Source organism: Petaurus breviceps, unplaced genomic scaffold (assembly GCF_028583685.1).
Source record: "Petaurus breviceps papuanus isolate PSGF00001 unplaced genomic scaffold, PetGlider_PUasm1.0 154, whole genome shotgun sequence".
NCBI classification, from domain to species: Eukaryota; Metazoa; Chordata; class Mammalia; order Diprotodontia; family Petauridae; genus Petaurus; species Petaurus breviceps.
The window spans coordinates 12,300,148-12,314,132 of record NW_027185715.1 but is presented as its reverse complement, the minus strand read 5'-3'; the positions used below and the strand labels follow the sequence as shown (position 1 = coordinate 12,314,132).

Genomic DNA, 13,985 nt, shown 5'->3' with positions numbered 1-13,985 from the left:
AACCTAAATCTTCTAGACTTCATGTCTATTGCCTCCCAGCTAGAGCTGGGATTTGAACCCAGGTCCTCTAACTTTTCACTAGCCTGTGCACTTTTCATTAGCCTGTCATGTTATACACACATATATGTATGTACACAGCTTTGTGTATACATGCATATGTATACATGTATATGCATGTGCGTGCATGCATGCATATGTGTGTATATGTAGATGTATAACTCCCCAAAGTCATGTCTGGGCAGTCTGGTGGTTCAATGGATAGAGCTCTGGGCCTATGGTGAAGAAGACCTGGGTTCAAATCCTGCCTTAGTTTGCCTCAGTTTCCCCACCCGTAATTATAGCACCCACCTCCCAGGGTTATTGTGAATGAAATGAAAGAATAATTGTGAAGCTTCTGGGACATAGTAGGTGTTGTTAATTTGTTTCTGTCATATCCAACTCGGGGTGTTCCTGGCAGCGATACAGGAGTGGTTGGCCATTTCTTTCTTGCAGCACATTTTACAGACAGGGAAACTGAGGCAAGCAGGGTTAAGTGACTTGCCCAGGGTCACAGAGCTAGGGTTTGAGTGGCATATAGTAAAGCTACATAAATGTTCGCTATTATCCTGGGTGATGTTGTACCGGGGGAAGTGGAGCACCGAAAGGGTTAATCCAGCCCAGGTAACGTCAAGGGAAGCCACGCCCCTTGAGGTCGGAGATGAGGCTTCCGCTCCCAGCGTGCACTGCGGCACTCACCGGGCGGAAGTGGTTCTCGCCGTGGTCTCGGAGGGCCGCGAGCTCTAGGTGAGTCGTGCAGCTCGGGCGCCGGGGCTTAGCGGCTGTACCCAGGCACGGCGAGTCCGCGCCCGGAGGGGTCCCTGGAGAAGCGCGGAGAGAGGGAAGCCGTCCCGGCCTGGGCCTCCCCCCGGGAGCAGCCCCCCGAGGGCCCCGGGCTCCCCGTTCTGGGGGAGAAGCTTGAGCCCCCATGGGGAGAGGGAGGCCCTTGCAGGTCACGTGGCGAGAGGACCGGAAGCTCCCCCAGTTCGGGCTTGTTTTCGCAGCCCCACGTGGCCCCTGGCCAATGACACGCAGCGAAGGGGAGGCTTGGTGGGGCCTTGTGAGTCCTACTGCCGTTTACTAATTAATAAATCAATTAAGCAGTAAGTGCTTACCCCGCGCCTGCTGGGAAGGGGGCACCGAGGATGAAAGAGCCTCCGCTTCCGAAGACGGAGGGAACGGGCGCGCATGCGTCTACGCAGCCCTAGGGGGAAGGTGTTAGATAAACACCCAGAGACCCCGGAGTAGTGCCGGGAGGAAGGCGCCCCCCAATATGTGTGTGTGTGTGTGTGTGTGTGTGTGTGTGTGGCGGGGGTCAGGCTTCATGCAGGAAATGGGGCTTCTTTAAAAGGGGGGGGGGCCCCGAACACCAGTCCTGGGGTGGGGTGTGCCACGTGATGCACACCGACCCAGAAGGACTGACCGGTCACGGGTCTGGAATGAAGGAAAGGTCCCGAGCAGTGGCAGGCTTTAGCTTGGGAGTGCTTTGAGGCCTGGGACTGTTTTTGCATTCCTTCGGATTTCCCAGTGCCTGAGGATAGCAGGTGCCCAATAAACGCTTGCGGATTTGACTGATGACCAAGGCCAGGAGTGGGAGTGCTAACTTTTGTTGAAGGTGGAAGCAGGCTGCTTAGGGCTTTTAAGTGCTCAGCGGAAGAGTTGGGCTTTTATTCTAGAGGCCGTAGGAAGTCACTGGCGTTGGTGGAGGAGGGCCACGTGGTCAGATATGCCTTCAAGATAATAAAAAAATGATTTCATCAAATATTTCCCAGTTACATATAAAATTAAAAAAAAAATTAAGTTCCATTTTTTTCCCCTTTTGCCCTCCTCCCCATTCTTTGAGAAGGTAAGCAATATGCTTGAAGTCATGAAAAACATATTTCCTATTAGCCGTGCTACAGAAGAAAACACACAAACCCCTAAGAAAAATACAATTTAAAAGGTATGTATCATTCTGTGCTCAGAGTTCTTTAGTTCTCTCTCTGGAGGTAGAGATGTCATTTTTCATCATGGGTCCTTTGGAAGAGGTCAGTTACTTTGCAGTAGAATGAACTAGAATGGTGAGAAAATTGAAGAATCAAGACCCATTGGGAGGCTGGACCTCTCTAAAGGAGAGGTGACCAAGGCCTGAACTAAGGTTTAGCTGAAGAGAAGAGGTCCCACAGGAGAGATGTGAAGTTAGACATGGCAAGATCTGGCATCTTACTGAGCACAGAAGGTGAGATAGTGAGGAGTTGAGGATGGAAAGGATGCTAAATTTGGAGTCAGAAGATCTGGGTTTGAGTTCAGGTTCTAATACTTGGGAGTCTGAACAGTCACTTAACTACTCTTTTTTTTTTTTTATAAAGCAATTGGGGTTAAGTAACTTGCCCAAGGTTACACGGCCAGTTATTTTTTGTGTGGATGTTAAGTATCTGAGGCCAGAACCGACTCCTGAGCTCATACGCACTGCACCACCTGGCTGCCCCACTTAACTACTTTTGATCCTCCTTTTTCTGGTCTGTAACATGAAGGGTCTAGAAGAGAGTTCTTTCCAGTTCTAAATCTGTGATCAGGCAATCAGGCATTCATTTTCTGTCCATTAATGTGCCAGTTTCTGTGCCTTGGCAGTGGGCATCCCTCATGCTTGAAGTCCACTGCCCCCCTTACCTATGCCTCTTTTTTTTTTTTGAGAGTGCCTCTCTGTAAAGATGCAGTTCAGAGACCATCTTCTGCATAAAGCCTTTCCTAACCACCCCCCCCTTGTGATGACCTTCCCATATTGACTTAGATTTAACTTCATTGTATCTATGTATACACACATGTTTTTATTAACTTTATATCAGTATTGCATGTATATTTTTGTATACTTGTCTCCCCCAATAGAAAGTAAGCCTTCCACTAGTAAGGATTATGTCATTCTTTGTGCTTGTGTATCCAGTGTGTAGCACAGCACCTGGTACATAGTAACAATTTAAGAAATACTTGTTGACTAATTGTATCACCTTGCCTGCCTTGTGGGACCTCCTTGTCTTCTCAAACACAAGATTGCCTTTTATCTGCAGTTATCAAAATTCTCATTGATAAACTACATTAAACCTTAAAAAATTTGGGGGAGTTTCTTGGCTTCTAATTATAAGTTAGAATATTGGTCATCAGAAGTATATATTAAATAAACATAATGTTCCCAAGTCTCTTCCTTTTGAATTAACATGAGCAGAATGTGAATTGTTACCTTTTTCTTGGACTTTAACTTGAATTTATTGGCCTAGTTTTCAGATATTTGCTATGTTAATATAGTAGTAAACTTTCTAATTTTGGAAAAAATAATTTGTTACTTTTAGGTAAAAATGGCAAAAAGCTTACGGAGTAAGTGGAAAAGGAAGATGCGGGCAGAAAAGAGAAAGAAGAATGCACCAAAGGAACTTAGTCGCCTAAAAAGTATACTTAAAATAGGTGGTGATGTTTTAATGGAAGAGGTAAAAGACATAGCAACCGTGGTAGGACCTGGAAAAATCAAAGAGAAAACAGATTCTGTGGGGAAAGATCAAGAGGGTGAGTTCATGTGTGCAGTTTTTCCCCTTTCATTTTTCCTTTTTGGTTGGTTCTCTCTTTCTCCTCTCTCTGTCTCTCTGTCTCTCCCCCTCTTTCTCCCTCTCCCTGTCTCTGTCTCTCTTTTTTTCCTCTCTCTCTCCTCTCCCCTTTCTCTCTCTCTCTCCCTCTCCGTCTTTCCTCTCTGTCTCTCTCTCTTCTCTCTCCCTCCTCCTCCCCCCTCCCCCTCTCTCCCTGTTTCCCCCCTTCCCCTCCCTTTGTGTCCCTCTATCACACACTCACACACACTCACGTGCACATTTGCACATGCACCCTCAAACCCTCCCCCCTCCAAGCTCCTCACCACCCCATGAGCTCCTGTGCTTAAGTATTTCAGTACATCCATGATCTGAGCAGTGTGGCACTCTTTTCTTCAGTGCAGGTTACACTTCTTCCATCCTGTCTCCTCCTGAGCAGTTTTGATTGATGTTTTCCCACAGGTCCTTCACAGAAGATCCACTAAACCTGCTGCCTCTTTATGTGCAGTGAGTACCAGTGGAGCACTGGGGTGGACCATCTGTTATCTCATTCTCTCACTGGATTTCCAGGCTGACACCTTTTCTGAGTGTACATGTATTTTTAATAATATCTCCCGGGCTGCTTTTGCATAGGTCACTGTTAGAGAAGCCTTCTGCTGGAGTCGTGTGCTCATCGTGCGCCCTCCTCTTTACCCTTTGATTCTTCAAAGATGGTGGTGCTTCAGTTTCTGCAACCGATAGATCAATTCTGAGAGTTCTGTGCCTTTGTATTCTATGATAAAATGCTTTGAGATGAGTCTGTGTCAGAAAATATATTTATGTGAAGCCCTGTGTATCTTGGTGATGTGTGAAGCCCTATGTATCTTGGCGGTGTGAAGCCCTGTGTATCTTGGCGATGTGTGAAGCCCTGTGTATCTTGACGATGTGTGAAGCCCTGTGTATCTTGGTGATGTGTTGCTGAACTTTGTGGCATTTGTATGAAGTAGCTCCATCACATGTGCTACATAAAGATTCCATTGGGTTTTAGCCAGATAGAGTTCTGCATATGGGAAGGCCCTTTCTTATTTGCATTCATATGTCCCATCCGCTTTTAACTCTATAAGCTTATCAGAACTTGCAGAAGAATTTAGAAATTTATTTTTTTTTTTTTTGGAGGGGGGAAGGCAGGGCATTTGGGGTTAAGTGACTTGCCCAAGGTCACATGGCTAGTAAGTGTTAAGTGTCTGAGGCTGGATTTGGACTCGGGTCCTCCTGAATCCAGGGCCGATGCTGTCTATATTCATTGCTCCACCTAGCCACCACAGAATTTAGAAATCTTAACACAAAGTATAAACGTGTTTAACATTGCATTTATTTTCTATATACTTAGGAATGAACTTGTCGCTTTCATATATATTCTATATAGAAATAGCATGTGCATTCCTAACTGTGTTTATGTGTTATGTATACATATGCATACATATACATATGCATAATGTGAAATCTTTGGTATTAGGGGTTGTTTCATTCTTTGTATTTCCAGCACCTAGATATAGCACAGTGCTTGGTCCATAAATAGCACTTAATAAATGCTCATTAATTTATTAATAACAGGGCATCTTCCCTTCCCTACCCTATCCCCATTTGAGCTTGTCTTTATTTTCTCTTGGTAGCCAGTGTTCTATGTCACACTTTTTTTTTCAATATTTAAGCAATGATTTGGTATGTTTTTATTAAGCCCTTGTTATGTTCAAGGGGACTTTTCAAGGGAAGATATGGAGGTGAATGAGATACAGTCCTTACCATTAAGAGACCAATAGTCTAGTTTAGGAGATGACTTATACACTATAGAACATAGAATGTAAATATCTAACAAAAGCAAAAATGAGTTACTAAGAGAGGGAGGATGGGCAGGTTCCCCATCCTACTATTTCTACCCCCAGTTGGGGGAACAAGGAAAGTTTCATGGAGGAGGTGGTATTTGAACTTAAAGGACAAGTGAGATATCAATAGGCAGAGGATGAGGGCACTGCAGTCATAGCTTTGAGGTGAAGTTTGAGCAAAGGGATGGAGGTACAGAAACACTGGATCCTTGTTGCTGCATGATCGTCTTATGTCTCTGATGCGCTCTGACACTCTCCACAGCTGCTGCTTCAAATCTTTTTTCTCAAGTGCTTCTCTGGCCCCGAGTACCCAAAAGTCCACTTTCTCAGCAGACACTCAGGCTGGCGGCTCTGCCTGAGTCAGACTGGGATTGCCCAAGCCAATGACCCTTTCTCATCTGTCATCCTCTTTGAACTTCCTGTAGCATTTTGTACTGTTGACATCTCTCCTTTCAGGATGCTCTGTCCTTGCTTGGTCTCTGTGATACTGCTGTCTTTTCCCCCTTTCCTTATTGAATGGTTCTTACCTGTCTCCTTTGCTTATTTATCATCCTTCTGTCCATGAATGTAGGTGTCCCCTGTGCCTGTGTCTTCAGCTCCTTTTCCTCTCTGCATTCTCTCTGTTGGTGAATTAATTTATTCCTATGGCTTTAATTATTTATTACCTCTATGCAGGTGAGTCCCAAATCTACATAGTCTTTCCCCTCCTCTGAACATCAGTTCTACAGGAAGTATCTGCTAAACATTTCCATCTGGGTGTCTTATAGGCAACTTCGATTCCGTGTATCCGGTTCCTCCACCCTTAAGTTTACTCATCTCACTCCTACATGCGCAGTTTGTAAAGACTGGAATCCTCTTTCACGTTCTTCCCTTTCCTTTATTCCTCACATTTAACCATTTGCCAAGACCTATATATTCTGTGTGTCTTTCCCCCTGTCATGATGCTACCCTCGAGTTGAAACCCTCATCACCTTTCATCTGGATTATTGTTAATAGCTTCCTTACTAGTCTTTGATTCTGAGTCTGTTCTCTCTCTAATTTGTTCTTATACAGCTGCCAAGTAATTTCTCCAGTTACCCATCTGCCCTTGTCTCTTCCCCAAAAGCCTTCAGTGTCTCCCTATTGCTAAGGTAAAATGCAGAGTCTTTTTAGCCTGACGTTTAAAGCCCTCCTGGCTTCTACTTATCTTTCCTCATTACTTTTTACTCGACCCATTCTAAGCAAACCTAGACTTCTGGTTACTCAGTTGATATTACATGGCTTCTGCCTCCCAGCATCCATGTGGGACAGCCGCTCTTCTTGGAATGAATTCTCTTCTCATCTCTGCCTTTCACAATCTGGTATCTTCTTTGATACCTCCAGCTGAAAGTGTTTTCTTTGCTCTTAGAGTTTTCTTTTTAAAAAATTTAATCTTTCTGGTTATATTTTAAGTTCCAAACTGTCCTCATCCCTTCTTCCCTTCCTCCTCACTCTGCACTAGAGAAGGTCACCATTTGACCCAGATGTATAAATATATTTAAGCCATACTATGCACACTTCTATTTATCAGTTCTTTCTCTGGAGGTAGATAACATCTTCCTTCATAGGTCCTCTATTTCACACTTTAACATTTCATTGATAGTTATAGAAACTAAAGTCTTGCGATGTCCTAAGCCATTTGCTTTTTTCCTGGCTCCTACAAAATTTTGCTAGTGTTTTGCAGTTTTCCTAGTAAGGTTTTCATTACTTTTTCAGGTGAATCGAAAATGGAAGTGGATGTTAAAAGAAACAAAAAGAGTCTTTTAGATGAACATGGACAGTACCCAGTTTGGATGCATCCGAGACAAAGGAAAAAACTAAAAGCAAAACGAGGAAAAGGGAAAAACAAAGTGAAGGCAGCAAAAGCAGCAAAGGGTCTGGCCTGGTAGAGTCTTGAAGGCCTGGAAAAATATCACATGGACGTGCTTGTTCAGAATATGTACTTTGATTGAATGAAAGTAATTTTCTTTCCATATTCTGCCCTCTTCGGTTACTTTGGCTGAAACATGGAATATTTGTCTTCCATACTTCATTTGGTTCTTCGTTATGAAACATTTTTTTTGTTTGATTAGTGTTAGCTGCACCAAACTTTTATCTGGCTGTGTCAATGATTTATCTGATGCAGTAGTTTTCAGCAAATGAACTGTAATCATTACATGTTCCTGCATTTTTGGCAAATGTATTTCATAAAGCTACAGTTATCTGTTTTAGATAGCCCCACTCTAAAAAAAAGTGTCATATTTTTATAATTTCTTAGACATAAGTGTTGTTTACCTAAACAGAACTTGTGTTTCTACAGTTTTTTTGCTCTGTAAGGCAAAATAAAAAAATATATATTCTATGTTTAGATTATGAAGTCTGAAATTTTATATGTCATTAAGAAATTAATTCTTTGCCTGAGGTCAAGAACTGATACTTGCATTCTTTCACAAAATACATTTTTATTGCTATTCTTTGTTTTTTACATTATTTTTATTCCCACTGTATCTTTTCCCTCACCCCCTCCCAGAGAGCCATCCTTTGTAATAAAGAATAAAAATTCAGCAAAACTCAAACATATTGAGAAAGTTCCACATCCATGGTATCTGACCTCTGAAAAAAATTGCAAGAGAAGTGTCATCTCTTTTTGGGGGTCAAGTACAGTCATAATTTTGAAGCACCCAATTGTATTTATTTTGTCCTTTCCACTTTAATCATTGTATATTTTACCAAAATGCAACTACCATATGCAACTATTTCCTTGCTTTTCAGTACTGGATGTATTCGTAGTTAAGTATACACACAGTAATATTCCGTTGCATTTATCTACCACAATTTATTTAGCTCTTTTGCAATCAATGAGCATCTACCTTGTTTCTAGTTCTTTGCTACTACAAAAAGCACAATATTCTCTTGCATATGGAGCTTTTCTTTTCTGATACTGATCTTGAGTTATTTGCCTAGTAGTGAAATCTATAGATCAAAGGGTATGAATATTTTTTAGTCACTGAATAATTCCAAATCACATGACAGCGTGGTCGGACTGATTCACAGCTCCACCAACAATATATTAGTCTCCTTATCTTTCTATAACTTACAACATTGACTATTCTCAGCTTCTGTCATTTTTGCCAATTTGCTGGGGCAAAACCTCAGGGTTTTGATTTATGTTTCTCTTTACTACTAGAGATTTGGGGCATTTTTTTTCCCATAAAGTTAACAGTTTGTAGTTCTTTTGAGAGCCATTCATGTACCTTGACTACTTATTTATTAGGTAATGGCCTGTCATGTTTTGTCTTGTCTCATACCTTTATTAAGTTTGCATATAAAAAATTACTTCTGTTAGTAAAAGTAAAATCAATTTTCAGATTAGTTAAGCCATCCAAAGGGGAAATGATATGGTGCAAAGGGAACAGCATGAGCTGAGCTGAGCTGATGGATGACCTTGAGCAATGGCGTCTCTGGGCCTTGGTTTTGGGCTTTAGAATGAAGTTGAACTCGATGTGGTGCAGTGGAAAGATTTCTAGCTCTAGTGTCTTCTCCAGAGCAGGGAGCCAGGCAAATGGGACAGCGTCATTCTGGGCTCTTTGAACCTAGCAGATCTATTGATTAATCATTACAAAAAATATCCAGCCCATTCAGAGCTTCTTTGCTTTGACGTGGGGTTTGCTTCCTGGTATTTTTGCATATCCTGGCCTCGACATTTTCAGCCTGTCTGATACTGGGCAATTCATTTCTCTGGTCCCCAGTTGCCTTAGATGATCTTTTACATTTTGCCATTCTGCTTGATTCTCTAGTCACTGGGAATTTTCTCATACAGAGTTGCCTTTAAACCACCAGGTGGAGCTCATGCCAAATGCTAAATTATTCTCTTAAAGATGATTCTGATTCATAAACAATGCAGTATATTTAAAAATAAAACATGGTTGCATGATGGAGAATTAGCTGAACTGGAAAGGCACACCCTGCCCATTGATGTCTACTTTTAGCTTAAAAAGTTCAGGGTCCTGGTTAAAACTGGGAAAGGGAAAGAAAAAAGTGAGAAAAGGAACTTATCTTTAATTCTTTATTCCTTTAGCAGTGGGCTCCGAATTTTTTTCGACGCTGTACCCCATCAGTAAAAATATTTTGATCCTATATATCACTGTATATTTTTTTTACAAGTCATGTAATTGCTGTTATATTCATTATCAAATTGACATAAAAATAGACCTTTTAAGAGAGATAAACTAAAGATGAAATAGCGTTCAACCCTAGAAGCAATAGAGAGTCATTGGAATTTATCGAGCAGAACAATGACATGGTCAGACCTTGCTTTTGGGAATGTAGGTTTGACCTCATGGAGTATAAAATCCTCTGCCAATCAAGACCCTTCATAACCCTCTCCTGCTTTCCTTACACCTTATACCCTGCCACATATTCTGTGGTCCAGGGACATTGGCCTGGCTGTTACTTGAAGATATTCCTTGAACATCTATCTCTCTGTTTCAGGCATTTTCACTGGTTGTCTCCCATGTCTGAAATGCTCTCCCTACTCCTCCACCTACTACCTTCCTTTAAGTCTCAGTTAAAAATCTTACTTTCTACAGGAAGCCTCTAGTGCCTTCCCTCTGTTGATTATTTTCAATTTATCTTTTTGTAATGTTTTTGTAAATTTGTTTTTCAGTTGTCTTTCAGTCATGTCTGACTCTCTTGTGACCTCATTTGAGGTTTTCTTGGCAAAAATACTGAAGTATAATTTCCTTCTGCTCATTTTACAGATGAGGAAACTGAGGCAAACAGGGTTAAGTGACTCAGGGTCACATGGCTAGGAAGTGTCTGAGGCCGGACTGAACTCAGGAAACTGAGTCTTCCTGACTCTCTAGGGTGGGGGAAGGATGCAGCCCATTTCCTCACTCTCTAACTAGTTATCCTTTAGGGTCATGTGTCCTATCTTTGGAGAGCACTTCAGGTTTCTAGACTTGTACCAGCCTACTTTCAAGCTTCCTTAATCTAAAAATATTCACAGAAACTTGATAATATGCAGACCCCATTATAAAAGGTACTAATAATGCCTTATATTTTAACTAGTGGGCTATTTGAAATTCGTTTGTATTTTACAGTTACAAAGTATTTTGCCTATATGATTTCACATAGTTATCCCTGTAAACCCTCTAAGGTGGAATGAAAATATCAACCTATTTTATAGATTGTGAAGCTCATACTCAGAGATGTTAATAATTTGTTATGGTCGTATAACTAGAAAATGGCACAAAGTGGTCTTGTACCTGAGTCTTGATTTTATGACAGTTGGGATCTTTCCAATGCATTGTTTCTACTACACCATTCTGTCTCAAGGTTAGTAGGGTTTTTATTGCTACAAAAAGCCTTTACTGAATAAAGGATATGAATGGCAGTTGAAGCACTATATTGGATTGTTGGAGTGAAGTTTGATTACATTTGTTTTCGACCCTTGTTTGTCCTTGGTTTTCGAAGAGGACCAATGACATTATGCTTGCACATGAATTGGATTTAAGTGAGGTAGAGTGGCACGAAATCGGCAGCCTCATTCTCTCTTCTAGAGTCACTGAAATCCAGTGGCAGAACAGAAGTCAAGATGATTGGTAATGGCCTAAGATGTAGTGGATGACCTTGGTATCTTCAATGACTGGCCAAATTCTAAGCTGCCTTCATGGTCATTTGTAATAGTAATTGAATTTAAAGATCCCTCTGTATTGGCTTGGTTTTTGGTTTGATTGTGTTAAAACCCAGAGCTTGTGAATCCCACTTGTGGGATGGACTTGTTGACATGAAAAGAGAGGGCTGAACTGGGAGGAGCTGGTGACGAAAATTTAGAGAGACACAAGAAAAGAGAGAGGCAGAAGAACTTTTTGGAAGCAGCACCTTGGAGGCAGAGACTGAGAGGATTGCTGAGGGCCACTTTGAATTGCCCAGGACTTTTGAGAGCTGCCAACCAGAGCTGCCAAGGACTGAGGAGACATGGCTGTTATGCTGGTACTTTGTCTGTTTTGATGTTGTTTTGCCAGATTTGTCCACTGGTGAAAGACAGTCCTGTTGTTGCAGAGGTCTTGGAACCTGGCTGTTGGTTCAGAGCTCCTGAGACTGTTCTGCAGACAGAGAGTGAATTCTGTCCACTGGTGAAGGACAGCCCTGTTGTTGCAGAGGTCTTGGAACCTTGCTGTTGGTTCAGAAGCCCTGAAGAAGGATTTTCTTGTTCTATGTTTACAGAAATCCTGGGAGAGGGCTTTGCTAATGTTTTCAGGGGTCCTAGGACTGTTCTGCAGACAGAATGAATTAATGAAGACACTGGCAATGTATCTTGTGGCCTTGCTAAGCTTTGTCTCCCCAGGAACAAAGATTGCTGAGACCTTGCCTCAGGTCAAGATGAAGAAAAGACCTCTCTTTGGGTATTAAATGCTGTGCTTAAGCTTGTTGTAACTCTGGGGTAGATTCAATTGTAATCCAAGGGTGGGGAACTTTTGACTTTTTTGTGTGAACAAATAAATTTTTGAGAACAAATAAATTGTTCTCATCTACTCATTCCATTAGGGGAAGCCTTCACATGCTTGGGGTAGACTCCCCTGCCACCCTGGCCCCAACTCATTGACAGATCTGACTCCTGGTTTAGCCTATCTGTTGAGACATGTGGCTGCTGCACATGCTACAGCTTCTTGGAGCCACAGCTGAGAGTTGAGTAGACACCAACGTTGTATGAAAATCCCTGAAAAGGTCTTGGCAAACGCTCACACCAGAGATACTACTCATCCTTGAATATCCCATACCCTAATGTGACATTGTAGATTAGATTTTCCGTTACTAAGAAATAGAAGACTTTCTTTTAACTTTTCTTTTACATACAGTATTCAGTGAATGTAGAAAGTATTGGGAACTTTGCCTTTTGGAAACTAGAGGGGTCAGTTTTGTTAAGTAGTTTTTTGGCTTTTTAAAGCGGAGCCTAAAGATTTAATGCTTTACCATTTAATCATGAAAATTTTTTGGGCACTCATGTTTATAAATTGTTGAGTAAGTGATGCTGTTAAGTAACAATAATACAATGGCTTAGTTAATTATTCATTGGCAAACTTCTAAATAGAATGTCCTTATAGGCCACAGGAATTAGAACTGGGAAGGACCCTAGAGAAAATTTTATCTTATTCCTTCAACTTACAGGTGAGGAAACTGAAAACAAAGAGGTGAAGCCCAATGTCATCCCAAGTAACACCAATGAAATTTGGACCCAAGTCCAGGGAATACAAATACAGTGTGTTCTCCCTCCCCCCCTAATGCTGCTCTACATTTGCCAACTTGGGGTGGGATTGGGGAAGATGGCATGTTAGTGATTTAATAAATGAAACTAGCTTCTTATCACTGTAATGCCCCAATTTGGAGCAATGTAAAAACCCAAAGTGTTGCTATACTCTCATTTGATATGTTAAATGTAGTGTTTTAGTAATGGACTAGATCAACTCTTGCAGATTTCTGGACCCTACACAAGTCCAGAATTAAGTGCTTTGCTGGGAAAAATAATTAAGCCTGAAATCTTAGGGTTACTGATGTTGTCTGGTATTCATTCCAATGAAGTTCCACTTTAATGTATGGAAAAATGTTATTGTCCACATGAGCCATTTGTAAACATCTGCTTTAAACAATGAATGGGGTAAAGTCCTTCAAATTTTAATTTAAAGAATGGCATAGTTTTATATTACATTAAGTTTATAAAACGCATGAGGCAACCCTGCTGTAGTGAATAGAGACAACCTCATAGATGGGAAATTCAGGTCTCACCTCTGAAATATACTGTCTTCCTGGCCCCAGGCAAGATACTTAACCTTTCAGGGATCAAGGCAACTGTAAGATCATAAGTTACAGAGAAGTTGTTGACCTTCATTGATAGAAGGAGTTTCCTCACCTGAGAGTTTTCTGTACCAGATGCAATCACAGATCCAGTCCCTATCCCCACGCCCTTATAAAATATGCCAAATGTATTTAATTTCACAAGATGATGCATTGTCTTGGCATCGTCCTATCTTATGAAACACGTTCTCACTTTATGCCTTTAGAGTTTTCAATATCAGCAAAACTTTTAAATGGTCTTAGTTGGGTGTTGTGTATCATTGTACAGTAACTGTTTGTACAGATGGGTACATATGGTATTTCTGTTCCATGTAATAAAGTACATTTGTCATGTATCTTGTGATCTACATACCTTTCAGCTGTTACTTCATAAATCTGTTCCATCAGAGAACTGCTTTGTACTGCAATGGCTGAAGCTGCTTTTAATAAACTAATATTTTGTGTCCTTTATATGTAATCAACAGGGAGTATTATAGACTTGTGCCTCTGTGGAGAAAACATTCCACTAAATTTCTTTGCTATTGACAATAATGGAAAAAAAATATCTTGGGAAAAGCCCAGATAGATGTTCGTGAACATATGTTGTTTGCTCCTGCAAGTCAGCTGAATATCTTTCCTATTGCTTTGGAATTTTTAGTGTATTAGAGAATAAACTGGTCTGTTTTGGTGATGTGGTAAGAGCCAAATA

The 13,985-nt window shown here is 41.2% G+C and overlaps 1 protein-coding gene across 4 annotated transcripts; it reads left to right on the top strand.

The window, feature by feature from the left end:
* The first annotated feature begins 665 nt into the window (after nucleotides 1-665).
* LLPH (LLP homolog, long-term synaptic facilitation factor) lies at nucleotides 666-7,811 on the top strand. Of its 4 annotated transcripts, XM_069080941.1 has the most exons (4): nucleotides 1,032-1,139; nucleotides 1,883-1,978; nucleotides 3,360-3,570; nucleotides 7,181-7,811. In XM_069080941.1, the coding sequence occupies exons 3-4, from the start codon at nucleotides 3,366-3,368 to the stop codon at nucleotides 7,351-7,353; spliced, it is 378 nt and encodes a 125-aa protein (XP_068937042.1). In that variant the 5' UTR covers nucleotides 1,032-1,139; nucleotides 1,883-1,978; nucleotides 3,360-3,365; the 3' UTR covers nucleotides 7,354-7,811. The 4 variants fall into 4 exon arrangements, with proteins under 4 accessions (XP_068937032.1, XP_068937026.1, XP_068937039.1 ...); XM_069080931.1 differs by lacking the exons at nucleotides 1,032-1,139; nucleotides 1,883-1,978 and adding an exon at nucleotides 666-783; XM_069080925.1 differs by lacking the exon at nucleotides 1,883-1,978 and having other exon boundaries at nucleotides 848-1,096.
* Nucleotides 7,812-13,985: the final 6,174 nt, after the last annotated feature.